Here is a 25,342-nt window from a genome sequence, read left to right as displayed (position 1 = left end):
GAGAACTTTGATTTATTTGAAAGTAAAATATTTAATTACAAATAACAATAGATGGTTGAATAAGATATCTAATGTAATCAACTTTAACATTTTAAATTCTATTTGTATTTTAAATTTTCAATGGAAGAGTAAGAGTGCTATATTTTATTCAAGAGTACTTAGTAAGAGTGGTATATTTTATTCAAGAGTACTTAGTTCAATTGTAAAGTTCATAACAGAGATCTAAATGATATTGAGTTCAGTAATAATAACTATGCAATCACAATTACAAAAGAATATAATGTCATTGACTCCGACTTCTCTATAATGTGAAGCTCTGCAATGTATTGCTCATTAGTTACCTTGCATAAACAACTACACAATGTAGAGATCTTTGTAAGTGCACTCAAGCTGGAGTAGTGTTGGGATGGGTGACCCCCAGAGGGATGCTTCACCTCTGTGAGCATCATCTATATCCAATGAATGTATTTGACTCAAAAACTACACAGTTAAATCCTGATAACAATATCACAATTTACACTTGAAAAGGTTTTGCAAATAGGTTGCAAGCAGAGTGAGTTTAACCATGGAGGAAACTAAGTGCACTCAAATTTGAGTAGTACTAGGATGGGTGACTTCTTGAAGTGATACTTCACCTTTGTGAGCATCACTAGTCATGAAACGCAGGTCAATAGATTTAAATAAAAAACTATACAATTAAATCCTGATAGCAATATCAGAATTTGTTGTTCTATCACCAATTCAACCATCATATTTTTATATGGTCTTCATATCTCTTGATATTTCAAATAACAAACAATGTGCCGACTGTTTCCTTCAATCAATCTGAAGTTGAACTCAATAATATCAGAACTCTTTGCGCCATAGCCACCCAAAAAAACGATAACATTTCCCAATATGACAACTTTTCAGGTACATGACGAAATCCCAAAAGATAGTTTCCTGTTCTTTTCTTAAAATTCTGGTTCAATCAACCTCCCCAAGCACATTACATAGTCATGGGGATGGAGATAAGACATTTTGATCTTTATTGTTGCCCTCTACTTTTGGAAAATTATTCTCGAACAGATGAAGTTGAGACGTCTTCTAGATCATTAATGTTGCCCTTTATCTGTAGAAAATTACTCTCCTACCGCTTGCTAGCATTTCAGCTGGACAAAAACTTTAAATTGGTACAATTCCGTCTGTGCGATCTTCTAGCTTCTGTGAAGCGATACAATTTGAGCATCAAATGGCCTAGCCTTCAGCAACTTCTATTTACAGGCAAAATATACCCCTTGCGAGGAACAAGCAACCCTATTCCTCTGGAATGTAACGCCTTGGCCTCCCAAATGCAAAACCAATTCTCGCTTTGCATAGTACTGAGTAAAGTAGAGGTCAGCAGCATATCCATAAAAGGTAGCTGTTGTGGTGCTGATAAATTCAATCATGATGTTAGGCTAGTTTCAAATAACAATTGATGAGTAGGAGATAATTTCCACAGTAAGTCAAATTGTGATATTGCCATCAGAATTTAACTATGTGATTTTGAGTCAAACTCATTGACCCATCCATAAGGCACAACACTTGGTGAAGGTTTTGCAAATGAGGTTGCAAGATTTGGGTTTAACCATGGAAGAAACTCCATAGTTAAGCGTGCTCAGGCTGGAGTGGTACTGGGATAAGTGACCTCCCAAGAAGTCCCGGTGCTTCACCCCTGTGAGCATCACCTAGATCTAATGAGTGCTAAGTGTTCCATTTATTCTAATGAGAGATGGATTCATGTTGAATCACTACTTATGATACATGGATCAATGAGTTTGACACAAAATCACACAGTTAAATTCTAATAGCAATATCACAAGTAATAACAAGAAATTTAATAGATCCAAGGATTTGAAATTCAAATTACCTTATATTTGCTGATCAAATTCAACAAAATTCTACTTGCAAGTTCCAGTAAGATTGTAAAGGCTTCCAACCATTCCAAGCTTCCGAACATAAACCCAAATGTACAAAAGTGCATCTGTACAGGTATTTTTGTCCACTGGAAATCTAATACTGGTGTCGAAGAATCGAGGTGATTATCTGATACCAATTCCCCCCTGGAAAGTTTGGTCTTTGCAATCTCATAGGGACAGAAGAGAGACAGAGCATCTCCCTGGCCCAGCGAAGACAATTGATTAAATTGAATGGAGCGGTTTCTAGAAATAAAGAATCTATGTCTGGATGTCAAAAGTGTTTTGTATCCTCCCACTTGAAATAGTAATTTCTCCATATTTTCTCTGACCCCAACATGATTTAATATCAGCGGAGTTGAATTAGATTGCCTCGGAAGCTGAATCTGCAGGTGCATACATGCATCTTCCACATTCCGAAACTCAGATCTATTCCATCCAACAATTCCATCCCACATCATCTCTAAAAGTCCTTGCACATATGGAGACTCTGAAAGTGCAATGAAAGGCAGGATTTGGAAACAACCTGATAATCACAAACAAATAAGAGTATTGGAAATTATAACATGAAGCTTACAGCGAGATCCTCTGGGATGAAATCTTAAGCGAAGACGATCAATCGAAGCCTCAAAACTGCACAAAGAATCGGTACAAGTTGACCGAAATTGCTTCTTTTGCGAAGAACAACGTTGGACATTTCTGACTTAAAAATATGGAAGTATAAATATGAAGAAAAATATTAACCGTTGTTATTTTAGAATTAATTAATCACATGTCAACAACTATTGACACGACTACAACCCTTATCTACAGCACTGAAATTAAGTGCCAACGCTCTTCTTTATTTATTAATTGCTCGACCACTCCTTAATGTGGTATTTAAAATAACCCCTATCAATATTCTCCACATATCTAACCAGTTACTAAACCATAATACAAACACATTGTTACAACTTTTGAAATCTGAAGCACCTTTCCTTTTCCGATAGAAGAGCCTATATTTCCTCTAACAACCTTTTTATAAGATGCTTTCAATACTTCGTACAACGATTTTTTCATCTTCTTCATACCCTACTAGCTGTCCAGCCAATCACAGCAATAACACTTTAAATAAAACCTCGTTCTTACAAAAGCTAGGAGGTTTTTTTAAAATCGTGCTATGCATGCAGTGAAGGATCAAGACGAATAAACCCGCAAACCACACATGCAGTATTCTTTATTTAGATAAAACAATGTTCACAATTTCTTTGCGTATTAACTCATAAAATGATAAGAAAATTACAGAAAAGAAATTAAGAATCATACAAGAGAATATAAAATACAAATCAGAGATATCACAGCTTCTATTCACAGAATAATGAGACAACAGAGATATCAAAGTTTCTATTCTCTTCAGTTTTTCTGTAAGTTGGTTTTCTTAATGTGGTCAAATTCTTTCTCTAATTTACAATTTTGATAATTCTTTTCTTTTAATTATTTTCTTTTATTCTGATGATAGATTATGAGTGCGATCTGAAATCTAAATGAAAAAAATTCTTACACAATCGATTCCAAAAACAATATTTAAAAAATTCTTATAGATTGTAGAAACTTAGTACTTACTCACTATTACATCTTTTATATTCATATTTTGTTTGGTTAAATGAATTTGTTGATCATAATTAGAATTTTAAAAATAGGAAATCACTTTCTTCAATTTATAGTTCATAATTGCTTTCACTCTTTTATTATGTTTTTAGCATTGTTATCTTTTTGTTTTCCTGCCCTTTTTTCAAGCTTTCTAGAAATGGTTTTGTAACAAATATGTTTTCGACCTTTAGACTTCAATGACAACTATTGATATTTAGAAACCTACGTAACCAGGGCCAATAAGTTTGATTAAAAAATTATACAGTTGAACCATTATAGCAATATCACAGTTTGTCTTGCTGTGGAAAATACTTCCTACTTATCAATAGATGAGCTAAAAGGAATCTATAATGAATGGTTCATATAGCACAAAACCTGGTAAAGGTTATGCAAATGGGGTAGCTAGCCAAGTAGGCTTAACTTTGGGGGAATGGAAACCCCATGGTTAAGTGCATTTGAGTTGGAGCAATACTAAGATGGGTAAGAATCACCTACATGCAATGCATGCTATGTATTCCATTCATTCTAATGAGAGCTCGGGTCTTATGAACTAGTCACGAAACATAAGTCCATGAGCTTGATTGGATGAAGTTTGTGCAAATTAGATAGCAAGCTAAGTGGGCTTAACCTTGGACGAAATGAAACTCCATGGCTAAGCATGTTTGAGTTGGAGCAAGACCAAGACGGGTGAGCATCACCTAGATGCAATACATGCTAAGTGTTCTATTTGTTCTTATGAGACCTTGGTTCATATGAACTACTCATGAAACATAAGTCAACGAGCCTGATTTGATGAAGGTTGTGAATATTGGGTACTTGGAGGAAAGGAAACTCCATGGCTAAGCGTATTTGAGTGGGAGTGATACTGATATGGGTGAATATCACCTATATGCAACAAGTGCTAATTGTTCCATTCATTGATAAGTAGAAGACAATTTCCACAGCAAGTCAAAATATGGTATTGCTACCAGGATTTAACTATGTAATCTTTGAGTCAAACTCATTGACCCATGTATCATGAGTAGTGATTCAACATGAATCCATCTCTCATGAGAATAAATGAAACACTTAGCACTTATTGGATCTAGGTCATGCTCACAAAGGTGTTCCGTTCATTCTAATGAATAATTTGGTTCTTATGAACTACTCACGAAACATAAATCAATAAGATGAATCTGAAAACTACTTAATTCCATTCCAACAACAATATCACAAATTAATTTTCTATAGAAATAATTATATCTTATATATCAACACTACATCAATCTTACCCACAACTAAGAAAAACCCATTACTATTCAATATTAGTTAGAGTAAGAGACTAAATAGCGAGTGGAGGCTCTAATGACTGATGCGGTATCATTATAGATCACCCTAATTACCACTTTTAAAATGCTCCAAAAAAGATAACACATCTACTAATAGCCAATAACACATGTACTAATAGTCTATCACAAATGTACTAATAGTCAATCATTTTCTAACTTTCGTGGTTGCTGATTGGTCCATTTATGCAAAAAGTACTTTTTTTTTGTGAGCTGCTATTGGGGGTGAACATAATGGCTGGGCTAACGTTTTGAAATTACACTTTTTCGACCACTTGACACTCTACTTCTTCAAAAAACTCCCTAAATGTGGAAACACCTAAACCTTATTGCACTCTACGACTTCTACAGAAAGCTACTAAGTAAATATGGAAACACCTAAACCTTAACTTTAAGTTCTTCAGTCATCTAAAAAAATTCATTAAAAATTTGAAAATTCAAAAAAACATATTAGAAATTCTAGATACACAAAATTAACCTAAACTATTATCAGATCTCTTTCCCTACTTCTCATCAAAATGAAAATTACATTTATAGAGTCCTGAAAATGAAAATTACATTTATAGAGTCCTGACAACCTTGAAATCTGACTTGAAACCCAATTAAAACTAACGAACATGACGCAAAACTATTAAATTAGAACTCTTACTGACAGCACTGAAATTAAATACCAACAACGACCCTTATTGGGTTATTCATATCTCTGACAATTCTATCTCACAATCAGCCAAGGAGAACACGCAAAATCCAACATTCATGACAGTGCGACTAGAAACCTTGAAGACGTTAGATCTCTGACAGAGAAAAAAATGGAGGAGAACGCTATTTTACCTTCAATATTGAGGTCGTTGCATAGATCCAATGCTAAAGTGTCCTTTCTTACGCCTCCCAATGCTCCCATACAACGTACACCAACGACCGGCACCTCATTCTGGAAATAAGGGCTCTTCAGATCGCCAACCGACTTCTGCAACCCTACACAATATAGAGGTTTCATAACAGCAATAGCATGCACAAAATAAGCAAAACCCTCTTTCATATCAGCAATCTCAGCCAACTGTTCCAGAAGAATTTGCTTAAGCAACTTAGTTCTACGAAAGGCACCATTTGTAAGTCTAGAAAATTGTTTGCACACAGAATCTTTCAGCATGCTCCTCACATCCTCAAGCTGTAACTCCTGGTAAAAATCTTTAAGTTTTTGCTCAAGCTTTCTGGTGTCTAATAAGATATGGGCAGTAATTAGATCTAGGGTTTCATGGGCTATGGATCTCCTCCTCTGGGGATAAGATCCGTGAAGCATATGGATATGTAAGAAAGGGCTCAAAGAGGCTAATATTCCCATTGAACGGCTCTGCAAACCCTAATAATGGTGTTTAAAAACTGATTTTTAAAATGGGATTTTACAAACCTTAAGCATCTAGGGTTTCATGGGCCATGTATCTCCTCCCCTGGGAAAAGATCCGTGAAGCATATGGATATGTAAGAAAGGGGCCGAAGTGCTATCACCCAACAGCTCTGCAACCAGATAGAAGGTGGGATTCGCTGACCTTTACCAGTTATGAATTGGCTCTGATCCAGAGGACCTACCATCTGAAACTCATCCCTTAAATAGAAATTTATTAGATAAATGATGTTTCTAGAGATAGTAGCTGGAACATGCTGAAAGATTCTACGCGCAAGCAGGCCTTCTCTGAAAGACCAGAGCAGAGTTGGGGCAGGCAGAGCGAAGCACATGAACTACTTCAAGGTTGCTTCTACAATTGACCATTTTTCGATTTATAGGAGGGGCGGATTCTTATAAAAAGAAAATTAAAGAACTTTTCAGTAAAGCAGGGAGCTGAAACAATTGAGGAAAGATTCATTCACAAAACCTTATACCTAGTTTTTTGGTCCTAATGGGTTGTCCGGATTCGGAACAACGTGATGCGTAATGGATAATGTACTTTTTATATTAAACCAATAATTGTTGATTTATTATTATATCTGTTTATATTATCTGATTATGATAGGATTTTTTACAAGATAGTTTTTCGTATCAAATTTTTAATTATATGAAATATAGTACAACATTAATAAACTTATCTAAACTTATGAGTGACAATTATCTTTGTTTTCCAATTTGAATAAATAATTTATATTACAAATATAAAAGAAGATTATATATATTATTTCAATCTTATATATATTCTTATTATTTTTCTAAATAAATCGGTTGAATTTTATTTATTACTTTAATGTAGGACTTAATTAAATTTTCATTTATTTGTCTTGTGTAGATTCTTTTATTTTAATTAATATCTAAAATAGAAAAATCAAATATATTGATTATTAAGAAGAATCTATAACTATATAAATGACAAATTAAATATAAAGAAATTTCATCTATTCTAACATGAATATTTCAAATATTTATTATCTTTCCAAAAAAACTATGTTTCTAAACTTGAAATTAAAAAAATAAAATTAAAACAATAATTATTAATTTTATATTTTATATCATTTTTGGAAACTTCAAACTTTCCTATAACCTTTTTTATCTTACTCAAAGTATTTATATATTTACTTATGGAATATTTTAGCAAACCTAAAATATTCTTAAATAAAATTGATAAGACTACATCTTTTCATATATTTTTAATGTTAAAACACTTCAAGTCACATTTGGAATAGAAGTCACCATTTACTTTAAAATTGATAGAGAATGGGCAAAGATAATGAAGGTTGTTGTTAGTACTATATAAAAGTGAAGATAGTTTTTTTTTTTTTTTTCAATAATGTCTCTATTAGTTGAATTTAGATTTAGAGAATTGTTGTATAAATTGTAATATTATCACCTCATTGACATTCAAAAAGTTTAATCATAGAATTTTGTTTAAGATATTATCTTATTTACATAACCTTCAACAAACAATAAAATATTATCTTATTTACATAACCTTATTTAAATAATTATAGAAGGTGATTCTAAATTAATAATTGATATGGTGAAGGGAGTCTCCCAGCCAAGCTAAAATATCCAAAATATTATCACAGATATTAGACATATCCTAAATGGGATGGAAAAAGTCTAGTTACAACACATATACAGGGAAGGTTATATGGTGGCAGATGTTGTTGCTTCCATGGGGTTTGAATTAAAGGAAATGATGTGCTGGAGAAGCATGGATATCCTAAAGGAGGAAATTTAGGCCCTGATTTGCAAGGAAAGGGGGGGAGCAAAAATTGAGCATGGCTAGACAAATAAAGATCAATGCCAAATTTGGCAATATCATATCTAAGAAGGTGAAGCTTGCTAAATTTAATAAGAAAGATGACAAGACACTGTCATACAAGATGGATAATAAATAGACACAATTTAAGGCAAGAGTTACTTTGCAATTATGGTAACATAATGCAAAATTTTAAATATTTTCTTTTTGAAAGCACGAAAAATATCATTACAGATACTGTCAGAGATTTTAGGGATGTTAGAGTTATGATGCAAAGTACGCATGAATCCCATAATGAAAAGGGATGGGATTTCGAAGCGCCTCGAAAAATAGCTTGTAGGATGTTTAAAGGCGCTAGAGATGTTATTTTCAACATCGCAGTGTTGTTATTGATGAAAAATATCCCCGTTGTCAACAAGCTTGAGGGTAAGAAAGTTCAGATGCAAATTACTAAGGTTGGGGGTTTAGGAATTAGTGAGGAAAAAATGGGTGGGGATTTGAATCGATTAGAGCCAACAAAGATAGAAAATTTTAAGGATAGAATGGTGACTTGGTTCCTGTTAAAAGAAGGGGGATTTCTTCTGTATATGTAGGCAATGGCGGGTTATGATGAAAATTGTGTTCTTCAGTTTGTGAATGGATGGAATTACCGCGGAGTTACCATAAATGGTATCACATTCCAAGTTAATGAGGAGGTTATTGCGATGGCCACTGGGTTGTCCTGAAAGGGAAAAAATGGAAGAAGGTTATGAAAATAGTGAACAAGGCCAACATGAATAGCTTTTTTGGTGAGGATGAAGAACTTGTTCGCTATAGGGGAGGCTTCTAGAGGGATAAGCTACCGGCTCCTTGGGATGATGTTTGTTTGGTGATCATGAATTACCTCATGCTCAAAGGCAGGTTTGAAGTTTATTATTATTATCACTTCCCTCTCTTGAACCATTTTAGAGATAGAGATTTTATTTCTATCACATTCTTTATGTTCCCTTAAGGACATGATAAGTGATGTTGGGGAGAAAAGAAGTAAGGGAAATAATTTCACTATTATTCACCAGGGTCTAATTTTTAGACTTTACCAGTTTCATCTTGCCCTATGTCCCCCTAGGGTTGTTGTTATTGATAATCAACGCCACCACCATAATTCCCCTCTGAGTACTAGCATTGGAACCAAAATTCACACATTGCACCCTTCCCCTAGTAGGGATAATAGGAAAAAGAAAAACCCAGACCTAGTATTTGAACAAAAGGGTAGTTAAAAAATTAAAATTGAAAAGCCAGTTAAGGTGGACGTTAGGGAGTCGGAGGAGGAGGAGGGAGGAAATGGTAGGAGAAGGTTGGGAAGGTTAGCCAAAACACAACCAAGGTATAAAAAAAAGGCAAATAGATTTAGAGTCGAGGAGGCTAAAGAGGAACTTCTGAGAACAAGGAAAGAGAATTGGAGGAGGAGAAACATTCTGACTCCAACAGAGAAAAGGGGAATGAGGAGAAAGAAAAAAGTGAAAAGTAGAGGGCAACAATAAAGATCTAGATGTCTTATCTTACAATAAACTTGTGTGTGTGTGTGTGTGTGTGTGTACACACACATATACATACATATAGAGAAAGAGAGAAAGAGAGATCTCTCTCTCTCTCTCTCTCTCTCTCTCTCTCTCTCTCTCTCTCTATACATACATACATACATACATACATACATACATACATACATACATACATACATACATACATACATATATATATATATATATATATATATATATATATATATATATATATATATATATATATATATATATATATAAGTTTATAGTTTATTTATGAAATCTATTATTGGACATAAAGTGTTGGAATATTGATTCACCTCCACCCCCCAATATTCCCTATTTATAACAATTGGTATCAAATCTTGGTCACTCAAAAGAAGTCTATGAACTTGAGGAAGATCACTATGGATGTATAAGATTTGGAAAGGAACTATGAAGCAACTCATGAGGATTTAGATCAGGCTAATGATGAAAGATATGTTAGACCTTACTAATAATGTAATAGGGAATTCTATGAATGTATATGAAAGAGTCATATGAGTTGTTATATTGTCATTTTTTTCAAAGTCTTAGTTGGCTAGACATTATGCTAACTTAGTAGAGTGCCATATCATTTGATTGATAAAAAGGATTTAAAGAAAGTATTACGAAGACATAATTGATATGTAAGGTATTCAATGGGTATTTGATTGAGTTGGAAATTGATAATGTAATATTGGTTTGATTGTTTTACAATCATGTATTGTTGCAATGTATTGAAGAATACAAGCTTAACTAAGTGGCAAGATTAATGAAGGGAGATTGTATTCACCAACTGACTACAGTATTGCCCGAGTAATTAGCAAAGCAAGAGAGAAGTTTAGTGTTTCCCAAGTGATTCTAGTAATAACCAAGTTCTATATTACCTGAGTAAATGTTATGTTTATAGAGCAACAGTTGGAAGAACAAGTTTGGAGAATTGGAATCTAAGACCAACTTTTGATGGAAATTTGGGAAGTTTGAGATGGTCTAAGACACGAGTCAAAGTTTTTTACAAGATCAACCGCTGGAAAAATTTAGCAAGGATATTTATGATGGAGAATGAAAAAGAATAAGGATACGCATGAAGTTTACAAAATCTATATTATTTGAGTGTCTAGATTCATTGTATGGAGTTTGGAATCTTGAAATTCAATATGAACCTGAGATCGATAATGGCGATTAAGTGGAAAAAGATGGAAGAATCTAGAATCTTGAAGACTACTATTTAAAGAGGTGTTTGAGATTATTTTAGGTTATTGATTTTGTAATGTTTCTAGTTCAAATTTGATCATATTATTGGTTTGTTATGTTGTTGATGTTGCTGATCAAATGAAAGAGAGAAGATCAAAGTGCAAACTATTGAGGAAGGTGAAAGAAAATAGTTGAGCCAAGTGAATCGAGTAGAAGAAAGAGAAACAAAAGGTGTAAAACAACTAGATAAAACTACAAAGTGAAAGGATATCAAAGTGAGAGATTAGACAGAGAAAAAGAGCAAGGAACAGAGATCTAAACAAGAAAACGTAGTTAGTATTATTAACAGATCAATTATATTGTTACTTTTTAACCATTGTAGCAGAAAATATCAAAAGTGTTGAGTGGACCTAAGAACACTAGTGGAATTTTGGCAAATAAATGACTGTGTGCCTAAAAAATTTAGTCACAAGACTAAAAGTTTTAGTTACATGACTAAAAGTGATCAAATTCTAGAAATCTTTGGCAATTTATAAGTGACTAAATAAATGAGTAATTTGACCATCGGGTAAAATCACAAGGTTAGAGAATGATAAGTGACTAAAGAATGGTCATGAATAATTAGTCACCCAAAAAAATGACTAAATGAATGATCCATGGATGTTTTTATCATATTAATACAATTTTTAATTTTTAATAACTTTTCTTGCTCATCGATGGAGTTTTTATCATATCAATTCATCTTTATTAGTTAACTTCCTTGAATATCCTCTCTATTGATATTGAACTAGAAATGACCTCAAAATCACCTCGATTTTCACTCAAACTCCTCAAAATCTATTTATGAACTCCTCAAATTTTATTTATTATAGAAATTGAAGTTTTTAACTTGGCAATGTTTTTAAACTTATTTTGCATTAAAACCATCAAGGATTTGAAGATTTTGAAGAATTGTAGAGATTTATCAGAATGCAAGGGTACCAACTTTGATTTTGGTATGGAAAAAAAAGCTCTAGGTTTTTTTTTTATTGATTCTAAGGTAATGACTAACCATAATTCTTCATTATTCTTCATTTAATTCTATATTTAATAACTTTGACATAGATAGTCTAGGATTCATTGTCATTATTTTCAATCTTAAATGGACGAAAAACTAATCAAGCCCTCTCACAATTTTCCTCATGCTTAGTATAAGTGAAGTAAGTAGTATGGGTATGTGCAGGATCATGGTGTACCAAACTATGGCCTTAAGTGGCAGTGAAAAATCAGCAAATCAGGTTTATGTCAACTTGACACATAATTTTGAAGTGGTTATGGACTTTATATCAAAAAGTTGTAAGAAATTGAATGTAGTTTCTAAACTACTAGGCCTTATCAGGAGAAAAAATAATTAATTGGTCAAAAGTTTAAATTTTAATGCAATACTAAGAAAATTTCAGGGCGAAAATAAAAAGTAGGTGTATGTCTGACCACCTTAATCAAAATCAAATCATAATATTTTTTTAATATAATTATAGATATGAAAAGTAGACTCATGCCTGGATGTGACGCATATTTTTTGGTATTTTTATTCCAAATAAATAATTAAATATGAATTTTCTACCAAATTTTTTTTGGAAAAAAAAAAGTCCTATGTTTGACCACCCTAACTAATAGAAAATTTTACCAAATTTAAATTTATTTACTTTTTTCTTATACTAGCCGAAGTATAGAATGTGACGCAACTTTTAGATTTAAAAAATGTTATACCATTTGAAATTTATAGCTATTTTTCAATCAGTATGTCAATCAACACTTTACAATTATCTTCATTAATAATTAACTAATAAATACTTATCGAACTCAGAATTTGATAGAAATTATATTGATGGAATCTAGAGAGCGATATTAAAAAACCCTTTTCGTTTTATTCAATTTCGATCAAAATAACATTGTCATAGGACCCCTACGGACATATTTGAATCGTTCATATGGGTCAAAGGGGGTCATAGGGTGCCCTATGACCCCCTTTGAGCCATTAAACGATGACATATGTCCCTAGGGGTCCTAGGGACATATTTGAATGGGCCATATGGGTCAAAGGGGGTCATAGGGTGACCTATGACCCCCTTTGACCCATTAAACAATGACATATGTCCCTAGGGGTCCTAAGACCCCTAGGGACATATTTGAATCATTCATATAGGTTAAAGGAGGTCATAGGGTGCCTTATGACACCCTTTTACCCATTAAACGATGAAATATGTCCCTAGGGGTCCTAGGACCCATAGGGACATATTCAAATCGTTCATATGGGTCAAAGGGGGCCATAGGGTGACCTATGACCCCCTTTGACCCATTAAATGACGACATATGTCCCTAGGAGTTCTAGGACCCCTAGCAACATATTCGAAAGGGTAATATGGGTCAAAAGGGGTCATAGGGTGACCTATGACTCTTTTTGATCCATTAAACGATAACATATGTCTCTACGGGTCCTAGAACCCCTAGGGGCATATTCGAATGGGTAATATAGGTCAAAGGGGGTCATAGGGTGACCTATGACCCTCTTTGACCCATTAAACAATGACATATGTCGCTAGGGGTCCTCGAACCCCTAAAAACATATTCGAATGGGTCATATAGGTCAAAGGGGGTCATAGGGTGACCCATGACACCCTTTGACCCATATAAACGATTCGAATATGTCGCTAGGGGTCCTAGGACCCCTAGGGACATATTCGAATCATTCATATGGGTCAAAGGGGTCATAGGTGACCTATGACCCCCTTTGAAACATTAAACGACGACATATGTTATTCGAATCATTCATATGGGTCAAAGGGGGTCATAGGGTGCCTTATGACCCCCTTTGACCCATTAAACTACGACATATGTCTCTAGGGGTCCTATAACCCCTAGGGACATATTGAATCATTCATATGGGTCAAAGGGGGTCATAGGGTGACCTATGACACCCTTTGACCCATTAAATGACGACATATGTCCCTAGGGGTCCTGGGACCCCTAAGGACATATTTGAATCGTTCATATGGGTCAAAGGGGGTCATAAGGTGCCCTATGACCCCTTTTGACCCATTAAATGATGAAAAATGTCCCTAAGGGTCATAAGGACATATTCGAATGGGCCATATGGGTCAAAGGGGGTCATAGGGTGACCTATGACCCCCTTTGACCCATTAAATGATGACATATGTCCCTAGGGGTCCTAAGACCCCTAAGGACATATTCGAATAGTTCATATGGGTCAAAGGGGGTTATAGAGTGTCTTATGACACCCTTTGACCCATTAAACGACGACATATGTCCCTAGGGGTCCTAAGACCCATAGGGACGTATTCGAATCGTTCATATGGGTCAAAGGGGGTCATAGGGTGACCTATGACTCTCTTTGACCCATTAAACGACAACATATGTCTCTATGGGTCCTAGAACCCCTAAGGACATATTCGAATGGGTAATATGGGTCAAAGGGGGTCATAGGGTGACCTATGACCCTCTTTGACCCATTAAACGATGACATATGTCGCTAGGGTTCCTCAGACCTCTAGGAACATATTCGAAAGGGTCATATGGGTCAAAGGGGGTTATAGGGTGACCTATGACCCCCTTTGACCCATTAAATGATGACATGTGTCTCTAGGGGTCCTAGAACCCCTAGGGACATATTCAAATTGTTCATATGGGTCAAAGGGCCCTATGACCCCCTTTGAACCATTAAATGACGACATATGTCTCTAGGGGTCCTATAACCCCTAGGGACATATTTGAATCATTCATATGGGTCAAAAGGGGTCATAGGGTGACCTATGACACCCTTTGACCCATTAAACGATGACATATGTCCCTAGGGATCCTAGGACCTCTAGGGACATATTCAAATCATTCATATGGGTCAAAGGGCGTCATAGGGTGACCTATGACCCCTTTTGACCCATTAAACAATGACATATGTCCCTAGGGGTCCTCAGACCCCTAAGGACATATTCAAATCATTCATATGGGTCAAAGGGGGTCATAGGGTGCTTTATGACCCCCTTTGACCCATTAAACAACGACATATGTCCCTAGGGGTCCTAGGGACATATTCGAATGGGCCATATGGGTCAAAGGGGGTCATAGGGTGACCTATGACCCCCTTTGACTCATTAAACGACGACATATGTCCCTAGGGGTCCTAAGACCCTTAGGGACATATTCAAATCATTCATATGGGTCAAAGGGGGTCATAGGGTGTCTTATGACACCTTTTAACCCATTAAACGACAACATATGTCCCAAGGGGTCCTAGGACCCATAAGGACATATTCGAATCGTTCATATGGGTCAAAGGGGGTCATAGGTCACCTTTGACCCATTAAACGATGACATATGTCCCTAGGGGTTCTAGGACCCCTAGGGACATATTCGAATGGGTAATATGGGTCAAAGGGGTTCATAGGGTGACCTATGACTCTCTTTGACCCATTAAACGATAACATATGTCTCTAGGGGCCCTAGAACCCCTAGGGACATATTCAAATAGGTAATATAGGTCAAAGGGGGTCATAGGGTGACCTATGACCCTCTTTGACCCATTAAACGATGACATATGTCGCTAGGGGTCCTCGAAAACATATTCGAATGGGTCATACGGGTCAAAGGGGGTCATAGGGTGACCTATGACCCCCCTGACCCATATGAACGATTCGAATATGTCCTTAGGGGTCCTAAGACCCCTAGCAGCATATTCGAATTGTTCATATGGGTCAGGGGGGTCATAGGTGACCTATGACCCCCTTTGACCCATTAAATGACGACATATGTCTCTAGGGGTCCTAGAACCCCTAGGGACATATTCGAATTGTTCATATGGGTCAAAGGGGGTCATAGGGTGACCTATGACCTCCTTTGACCTATTAAACGATGACATATGTCTCTAGGGGTCCTATAACCCCTAGGGACATATTCGAATCATTCATATGGGTCAAAGGGGGTCATAGGGTGACCTATGACACTCTTTGACCCATTAAATGACAACATATGTCCCTAGGGGTCCTAAGACCCCTAGGGACATATTCGAATCGTTCATATGGGTCAAAGGGGGTCATAGGGTGTCCTATGACCCCCTTTGACCCATTAAACGGTGACATATGTTATTCGAATAATTCATATGGGTCAAAGGGGGTCATAGGGTGCCCTATGACCCCCTTTGACCCATAAAACAATGACATATGTCCCTAGGGGTCCTAGGGACATATTCGAATGGGCCATATGGGTCAAAGGGGGTCATAGGGTGACCTATGACCCCCTTTGACCCATTAAATGACGACATATGTCCCTAGGGGTCTTAAGACCCTTAGGGACATATTCGAATCATTTTTGACCCATTAAATGACGACATATGTCCCTAGGGGTCTTAAGACCCCTAGGGACATATTTGAATCATTCATATGGGTCAAAGGGAGTCATAGGGTGCCTTATGACACCCTTTGACCCATTAAATGATGACATATGTCCCTAGGGGTCCTAGGACCCATAGGGACATATTCGAATCGTTCATATGGATCAAAGGGGGTCATAGGGGGTCATAGGATGACCTATGACCCCCTTTGACCCATTAAACGACGACATATGTCCCTAGGGACCAAGGTTGGTATCTCAAACTTGCTTCTTTTCTATTTCTTTCTTTTAGCATGGTTAAGAAAATATTCAAGTGTGGAGTTTATCAATGGAGTATGCATTGCATTGTGGAGTAGCATTCATGTGAGTGCTTGAATGGTGTTCATTCTATGTAGATTAGTGTGACACCATTGTGCATCTTGTTGTATTGTGTGGAGTATTGTGAGTATGAGGTTTGGATTTCGTCTATTTCCTTGTTGTATTATGGGTGTTGATATTGTGTTGTGAAAATGTGATGTGCTCTTGAAAATTTCTTGTTTTATTTCTACTTGGTTTTGTTTTCTTGTTTTGTGCTTGAGTATTTTTATGGGCGTGGGACTTACACTCACCCTTGTGGGAAGGGAAGAGAAGTCCAGGGTGAAGGGCTTAAGTCGGGTTCGAAAAATGTATTGAGAACCTTGGAGTATGGGCTCCATTGTATGCCATAACATTTCATATCTTGCTGGGAGTGATAAGGAAAGTATGGTGTAGAAAGGAAGTTTGAGGAGTTATAGCTGATGGTAGTGGGTTTGGAGGAGGAAATGTGGAGGCCCCAAGAGGGCATTAAATTGTTGATTTATGATAGCCTCGAGAGGGCATGAAATTTGCTGAATTATGATAGCCCCGAGAGGGCATGAAAATTGTTTATTACAAATATGGTTTGGTATGGAAAGTCTCCATTTTAGAACACACCTTCACCCTATGTTTATGGTTCCATCTGTGAAGCCATTGTGAAATAGCCTTAGGGGGAAATTGTTCAAGTTTGAAATGTAATGTTTATGCATTGAAAGATTGTATTTGTATCCCAGTTTGAGCCTTGTTCCCTAGCGTAGGGGTGGTCTCTTTGAGGCCTATGGTTGGGTGGAAAGCACCCATGGTCCTTGTTATTTTGTTGTGTTGCATATGCAGATTTGTGTCCAAGGGAGCAATGGAAATGGCTTGGAATGATCATCTTGCAAATTGATGTTGGATGAGAAAACTTGACATTGTGCCCTCATTTGTGAAGGAGGATTCACCAGCTTGTTCATGTTCTCAACGATCATGTTGGACAATGTTCATGCTACTCATTGTCCATATCTTTCAATGTCCATGTTCCTTATGATTTTGAAAAGTCCCTTATGTTGCCCCATTGTGATGGAAGGAGATTGTATCATTGTTACCTAATGTACGTGTAGAGGAAATAATTGATAAGGTTGTATATGCATGTTTCATTTGGAGTTTATATTGTTATGAAAGCATTGGTATGAGTCACAGATTTGCTTTGACATCATTGTTATCATTTGAAAATGTGAAAGAAAGTTTTCTCCTTGTGGTATTGTAAATGACTAGTTGATAATAACAATACATAGATGTGATGTGATACCATTGATTGTATAAATTTAAAACTTAGTAGATTGCTTACAATCTTGTTGTGCACTCAATAATTTGGAAGGAAAATTTTATGTTCATATCACATGCATGGATAACATTGATTTTAATTACCAAGCTTAATGCAATTCTAAGAAAGGAAATCATCAAATTAATTTCATGATATAACAAAATGAAGTTTGTTGTAAGAGAAGACATAATAAAATCTATGAGATACATTGCTGTAGGCATGCATTTTCCTCTCTAGAAAATGTATGGTAAAGGCAAATAAATCCCTTCCTTAATACAGAGCAATAAAATATTAAAGAATATTCCCAGACTCTAAACTGCTATCCAATAAAAATAAAAATAATAATAGCATATAGAGACTAATGAGTGTCCTAGACTAATATATTTCCTAAGTGACAGAATGGTACACATTACAATCTTGTGACCTCTAAGTCACATCCAACACTCAAATAATAAATTAGTAATTAAATAAATAAAGGCATATTAGTGTGCATGTTAGAGAATATGACAAATTTAAATATTTAACTCAAAAATAAAATAAAAGCCAAGATTGATCTTGACCGCCCTTCTATAGTAGCCCCCAACATTTCCTAAGCCATCATAATGCAAAAAGTTTTCTCCACTCCCCAAGGCGTATTGTTAAATTTGCAATTCATTCTGACATGTCATGTCAAAACTTTTATCCTTGAGCTTGCCTTCTTGAAAAGGGGTTTCATCCCCATTAATATACTTGGGTGCAAAGGAGAAAGGGTTTATGTCACATCCTTGTCTTATGCACTAGTCATCCCCTCCTTTCAGTAGTGGTCACGTGTTCCCAAGCACAGGTAGTCGACTTGAAATTTCTTTCAGTAGTGGTCACATGTTCCCAAACATAGGTAGTCGACTTGAAATTAAGGGGGAGTGGGATAGCAATCCCAAGGGATTTGTACTTAGGAGAATGTCAAGTTGACATTTAATATGACTTGTTCACATTAGGATTGTTGATTGGAGGGATGGGAAGAAGATGTCCTAAGGCTTGGATTAGTCAAAATTCTGCACATGACCCATGTGGGACCTTATGGGGACCACATGTAGGAAGAAATGTGGCCTTTGTAAGAGTTAGGGAATGATGAGGATTTAAAATAGATAGGAGATTCACCCTTTAGATTTGTTTTTATTTTTATCAGATAATTATTTAATCATTTCAACTCTTGAATAGAGGATAATGACACTTAGTATATTTGACCTTAGTTTAAGGGTAATGTTTATATCAAGGGGCTCATTTAGAAACATGTAACAATTAAACCATATGGTAATGGAAAAGCTCAATATAGGAAAATAAATTAAATGAAATAAATAAGTTTACGAGAATGCATATATAATTGAACATGATGTTAAGTACGAAGGGTTTAATTAAATTAGTGTTAAGACTGTAAATTAGGATAGTTGGATGTACATATAATAGGGTTAATATGAAGTAAGTTGTCGGGATTATGGGACTGGAGAATCAAGGATAAGGATGGATGGTGAATTAAAATAATAACTCAAATCTAGTTTTATCTAGTCAATAAAGCACATTGATAGATAAGAGTTACTAGATAGAATTGAATGCATGACAAACCTGTGTAGATGTTGGATTTAATGTCAAGTGAATTTTATATTTGGCTTGAGGGAATGTTAGTTAGATAATGAATGTTGTGGATTCGATTGAAGATATTAGTAGAATATCAAAGTCGATAGAATATATATACCAATTTGAAAATGTAGTGTGGGAATAAAGCATTAGTTAGCTAGTATGTAATAAGGGTCAATAGGCATGTCATTAGAGGTAGCTCGTCAGCTCATGTACCCTATGTATAATTAATGATAATATGATTCATGTACACCACATTTTACTATGTTAGTTGCATGAAATGATGAATACATATATGTCAGAACAACAAGGTATGTTATATACAAACCTTATTTATACGCTTGCACCTAATCCTTGCACAAACAATTCATCTAACAAATTTAAATTGACACACTCAATACGATGGTGTAGTAGGATGTGTTTAAATATAGATCGTGAATTATTATTGAGTTAAGTACTTTGAATTGGTCCTTAGACTTACTAAGAGTTCCTCATTTTATGTGCTTACTAATTCGTACTATGAAACTACTTTGAATCTTAACATGCTTTGATAATAATAATATTGATAGTGAGAAAGTGAGCTTATGGTGAATAATTAGATGTAATAATGTAAAAAGTAAATCTAATAGTATAGTAATTATAGTAATTAAAATAGTAAATGTAAAAGCATGGCAATGTAGCTAGATTAGTTAGTAGTTGATGAGCTAGATAGTTAGTAATTGTCTTTTGTTAGAGTGAGTTTAATTTATGTATTGAAATAGTAATTTTTGTGTTTAGGAAACTGTAGTGAGTGTTAGTTTGGTGAGGAAGCAATGTTGATAGAATGCATAAGGATGACTAAATAGAGTAAAGAGGGAGAAAATGACTCAGTATTGGTCCAATCTTCGAGAGGACTTGTAACCAGTAAGATATGAATGCAAGCACATGATACACATTTGGAACATAAAAAAAATTATTTATTCCATAAGTTGTGTAACTAATGTGTTGAAGGATACTATCAATGCAAGTGGCCCCTTCTCCATCATGTAGACTTCGAAGCTACCTTTGGGGCATATCTTTTCTAATTTCCAATGGTTAGATCCGATATAGTGTGGTAGATAAGTGCACATTTTCTTATTTGACTAAGGGTGCTCATGTGATGAGTACTAAATCTAAATTCTCTAGATACGTGTGTTTAATCGATTAAGATATACTACACTTCCACACCATATAGTAATTGTCACATTAATATATATTGTAATGATCAATGAATGTGTGTACATTGGTAATGAGGATAATAAGTAATTCTGATCCCCTTCCCTTACATGCTAGAATCATGACCTAGTCCATATGATACAACCGACAGACCCTAATAGAATATTAGTATTAGAGGCTTGTTAGGATATGAATTACCTCACTAATTTATGAGTGTTGTATCTTGAACTTTCTTGTTTGACTCATGACGCTAACTTGAACTAGACTGTCATCCAATCTATTTGAAAACCACCTCTGACTAAAATGTTAACACCTTCACACTATCCACATGAGTCTTGAACTCCTATTCAATGATAACCTTGTTTTACAATATGTAATTTCTTATGCGACTTCATAAGCTACAAAAAAAAAAAAAAATTGTTGTGTTTTTACTAGTAAAATTTAGGGCATGACACATGATCCACGATAAATTGAACAATACTAGATACTAAATTAATATGTATATCATTGTGCACATAAATGACAAAAATATATATCAAAATACATGTATCCATAGACAAAATTTTACACAAATATATATCAAAGATCATGTATCCATAGACAAAGTACTCAAATATATATAAAAATACATAGATCCATATACAAAATGTGGTTGATCATGCCATCAGAATGTGTATAATATCAATGTTTCTGTATACAATGTGGCATATGCCATCTCAAAATTTCTCATGATGCATCCTACGAAAACTATACTATCCTAGGGTGCTGGTGGATGATCAAAATGTAGCCTCTTCACTGCACTAGGTGGATCGGATGCCTCCTACATAAACAAAAAAGGAAAACCCAAAGTTAGACTACTAAATTTATATGATTCTATGTATCTAATATTGAATTACTCAAATGCATAATGATATTTTCCGTAATGGATATTAATACTATCAAAATTTCATAATAAATACCTCTCTCGTCGACCTCCTATGCTGGTCAGGAGTCCTCTCGTATGCCCTCGGCAATGCTGGTACCTCTCTGATTGTGGGCTGTATATGTTCAAATACCTTTGTCAGATGAACCTACAATTTAAACTATAACATTATAATTCATAGCATGATAAATTTATAACATTTTTAATCATGAATTCAAACTACAACTTACTATTGTAGGCTCCTCCTTAGGAGTGAGTGGCTGCGTCATCAAATCTACATAACTGTCCTGTCGGACCTCATGTGCACTAGGAGTCTCCTATGAGATACAAAATAGTAGTTGTTAATATCACGAAAATTAGTTTTGAATTTATTTATGAAGATAAGTGATGCAGGAGCATCCCATGCTCATTAGGGAAACATTGAAGATCCAAGGCATTACAGAGGTCATGGAGCATCTCTTGAAGTCAATTGGGCAATCCTTGCACCAATTATGGCTCATGGAAGCATACAAAGTTATAATGTTGGACTCATATGTGGAAAAAAGTTGTAATTGGGCATGAGATAGGATTTTAGGATTTCATATGGTAGATGAGTCATTTGATAGGTTCATGTAGGTTTTCATGATCATATCTTGTCATTAGACAAGTCAAAACGTTCTAGAATTGAGTTTTGGGGTTTAAACATGCAAGCCCTGGTTTTAAAGCCATTTTAAGGAGGGTTTTGAAGTTTGGGTGTTTAGGAGTGTGACCAAGACCTATAATCTTGAAAATCCTTTGATTTAGATCATTAATAGAGACTATGAAAAAGGATTAAGTCAGATTGCAAGTTTGAAGGGTACTTGTTGTAAAAGTGGTCTAATTAGGCCTAATTCTGAGACAAACTGCCCTGTTCTGTACAATCTTTCCAAAGGAGTGATATCTGATTTTTGGATATGTTATAAAAATCAAAAAAGGGTGTTTGAAAAGCTAGTTTATTTTCTTGGTGTTTTGGAAAGTTTGGGAGAAAAATTAAGAAAATAGGGTCTGCTGATCCAAAGAAGAGAATAGCCTAGTAAAGGGCAAAATTGGTCTCTTTTGTATCTACTAAAGATTTGTGGGTTTGGAAACCTTAGAAACATGTTGGTTGAATTTTTTTAAGGTGTGTAGAGGTGGAGGGAACACTTGGTGAATGTAAATCCAAGTTTGGAGTCTTTGGTGGCATTGTGTGCATTTGGGAACACCATTGAAACATAGGGGTTGGGTCCATATTGTGCTTGAATTTGCAAGTTTGTGGTTAGATCCTCTATCCTCTGCATCAAATGGTATTAGAGCATCAACAAGGTCTTTTGGGAGTAGATAAGTTGTAGGTTTCGTCATCATAGGAGTCTTTGTCATCCTTAGTGTGCTGGCCCCTTTGTTGAAGCCTTGGCGTGTCTAATTCCTCCTTGTGTGTCCCAGAGTTGAAAGGTACATAAGTGGTTTCCAGAGATTTCTTGATGAGGAAAGAAAGAGAATCAGTGAGTTGGCCCTTGGGAAGGAAGAAAACTTGTTGTGAAAATGCCTCCTAAAAATCAAATGGCTAGAGAACTTGAAGAATTGAGAGAAGAGTTGGCAAGAGAGAAAAGAGAGAGGAGAGAACTTGAAGCATCTAGAGTGAGGGAAGAAAGAAAGATGAGAAGAGAGAGGCTAAAGCTTATTGCAAGGATAGAATCCTTAGAAAAGGAAAGGCAAGAACCTAGAGGAGAAGAGCTTAGAGGAAGAAATCATGGAGAGAACCATGAAGAAGAAGAGGTTGGTAATGCAAGGCAAGAGCATGAGACAACAGATGATCTTGAAGAAAGGAGATTTATGAGAATCATTAAGGTAGTAGAAGGAAATGGTGGGAAGAACCATATTGATTTTCCAATATACCAAGGTAAAATGGATAGTGAAGAAGTACTATGGTGGATAGAGGCCCTTGAGAACTACTTTGATCTTGAAGACATAGAGGCAGGTAAGAAGGTAAAACTAGCAAAAGCAAGACTGAGAGGAATAGAACTCACTTGGTGGACTAGTGTTCAGAATGAGAGAGAGGAAAGGTGGTGCAGGGAACCTAACCTATGTGGCAGGGGGGAACAAGTATCTATGTTGCCGGACACCTTGCCACTCCATGAAAGCGAGGATTCAAGTAGATTAGGAAGTTGGAATAAAGGTTTGGTCCATATTTTACAAGTTGGTCTATGTTTTGTAATAAAGGCACATGTAAGGCCCACAAGCATTTTGGTGTGGTTATAAACCAAGTGACTCCATGGGACCAAAAGGCCTTAGAATAGGGTATTTAGAGTCTAAATAGTATTAGCAAAAAGTGGTTGTTTGTTTGTTTTATGGTTGGGAACGCCTATATGGTTGTTCCAACGATCATGTAGACCTTTATATATGTCATATGTGATCTCAGTTGAAAGGGGGAGATCAAAGTGTACGGTGGTTTGGAGAAAAAATAATAAAAATTTCAATTTTCTAAAAATTTACTGGTAATCACTCGATTGTTACACTGATACAGATTCGTATAGAACTTTTATGATTGCTAAATGTATGAAATAGTTTCAGGGGTGAGTTAGGAAACTTTTGGTTTTGGTTTGACTCAAAAAGGAGTTGGGGTTTTAAAGTTATCTGCATTTTAGTAGAAGGTGGTCTGAAAAGCCTTGTTTCCTAGACCCTTCCACAAATGCATCCCTAACTTGCATTCCCACCGGTGGAACCCTCTAAAACTGAGGGATATGAAAGTTAGGAGACTAGGCAACATAATGCCAGAGGTTGGAGGCCTGGAGAGAAGGGCAACTATTTTTCCAAGTCGGCCCTAGGTCAAGCAAGCCCATGTGCTTGATCGGTTTTTGCAAGGTAATTGGTGACAGTCATGGTTGCAGGCACTTCTGATCAGTTTGAGTGCTGGAGTTGGATGCATTGACTGTGTTGGAGATTGCCTTAAGTGTTTTGGGTCTTGGGAACCCACCTTTCCCATTCTTCCTTGAAGCCCTAGCCTAACTTGATCAACTAGGCCTAGGTACCAAGAAGCAGTTTGGAGGGTGCTGGAGCAAGATCAGCCCAAAAGCTTTTGGATTCTTAGTAGGTGCCAAGAAGGGTGTTTGGACCTATGGAGAAGTCCCTATGCTATTAAAGGGTACTGGGAGAAAAGTGCAAAGAAGATAATTGGAAGGCTACAAGGTTTGTAGGCCTAGAAGTGCAAAGGTGTGTTGGGAGTTTGGTGGAACCAAACAAATTGATGATTTTGGGTTGGAACAGTATGTCCATGATTGTCTCCATTTCTGGTGATAGTTGGTGAGGATTTTGAAGTGGGATTTCCTTGTTTGGCTTGGAGGTTGAGTATACCCGGAGTGGGTAAGAGGAATTGTGAGAAGTCCTAGAATCCTAAGTTGGATTGTGATAGCCATTTATTGGCTTGTGGAAGGTAGTTGCTACAGACTCTGCATCAAAAGGGGATTGAATAAGATTTCAAATTGGGAGAGAATGAAGACCATGGTGAGAAATCAATTCTTGCCATCTGATTTAGCAATCCAAATAAAGATAAGAAGGAACAATTTGAAACAGAGGGATACAGATGTCATGTCCTATACTGAGCAATTCCATACCCTGAGTATTAGGGGAGGACTGGAAGATGAAGATGAGAAGGTGGCTAGATACATTAATGGCCTCAAGTACAATATTCAAGATGAAATAGGATTGAATGTACCAAGGACACTTGGAGAATGTTTTCAGTTGGCAATCCGG

General features: G+C 35.8%; 1 protein-coding gene across 2 annotated transcripts; it reads right to left on the bottom strand.

The window, feature by feature from the left end:
- Nucleotides 1–297: 297 nt before the first annotated feature.
- On the bottom strand, nucleotides 298–6,735 carry LOC149560628 (uncharacterized). Of its 2 annotated transcripts, none has more exons than XM_089824755.1 (3): nucleotides 5,723–6,735; nucleotides 1,892–2,463; nucleotides 298–1,413 (listed from the first exon to the last, which is right to left on the bottom strand). In XM_089824755.1, the coding sequence occupies exons 1-3, from the start codon at nucleotides 6,231–6,233 to the stop codon at nucleotides 1,378–1,380; spliced, it is 1,119 nt and encodes a 372-aa protein (XP_089680881.1). In that variant the 5' UTR covers nucleotides 6,234–6,735; the 3' UTR covers nucleotides 298–1,377. The 2 variants fall into 2 exon arrangements, with proteins under 2 accessions (XP_089680881.1, XP_089680882.1); XM_089824756.1 differs by having other exon boundaries at nucleotides 298–1,696; nucleotides 5,723–6,734.
- Nucleotides 6,736–25,342: the final 18,607 nt, after the last annotated feature.

Source organism: Cupressus sempervirens, chromosome 4 (assembly GCF_028749045.1).
Source record: "Cupressus sempervirens isolate cs-2001-9-10 chromosome 4, ASM2874904v1, whole genome shotgun sequence".
Taxonomy (NCBI): Eukaryota; Viridiplantae; Streptophyta; class Pinopsida; order Cupressales; family Cupressaceae; genus Cupressus; species Cupressus sempervirens.
This window is presented reverse-complemented; position numbering and strand designations above follow the sequence as displayed.

Excerpts from the sequence above, each read along its gene's own strand:
- LOC149560628 (XM_089824755.1), bottom strand. The coding sequence starts at position 6,233 with ATGGGAATATTAGCCTCTTTGAGCCCTTTCTTACATATCCATATGCTT. Across the intron at positions 2,464-5,722 it reads CAACGACCTCAATATTGAAG|GTTGTTTCCAAATCCTGCCT; the intron begins GTAAAATAGCGT and ends TGTGATTATCAG. Across the intron at positions 1,414-1,891 it reads ATTTGATCAGCAAATATAAG|CACCACAACAGCTACCTTTT; the intron begins GTAATTTGAATT and ends TGAATTTATCAG.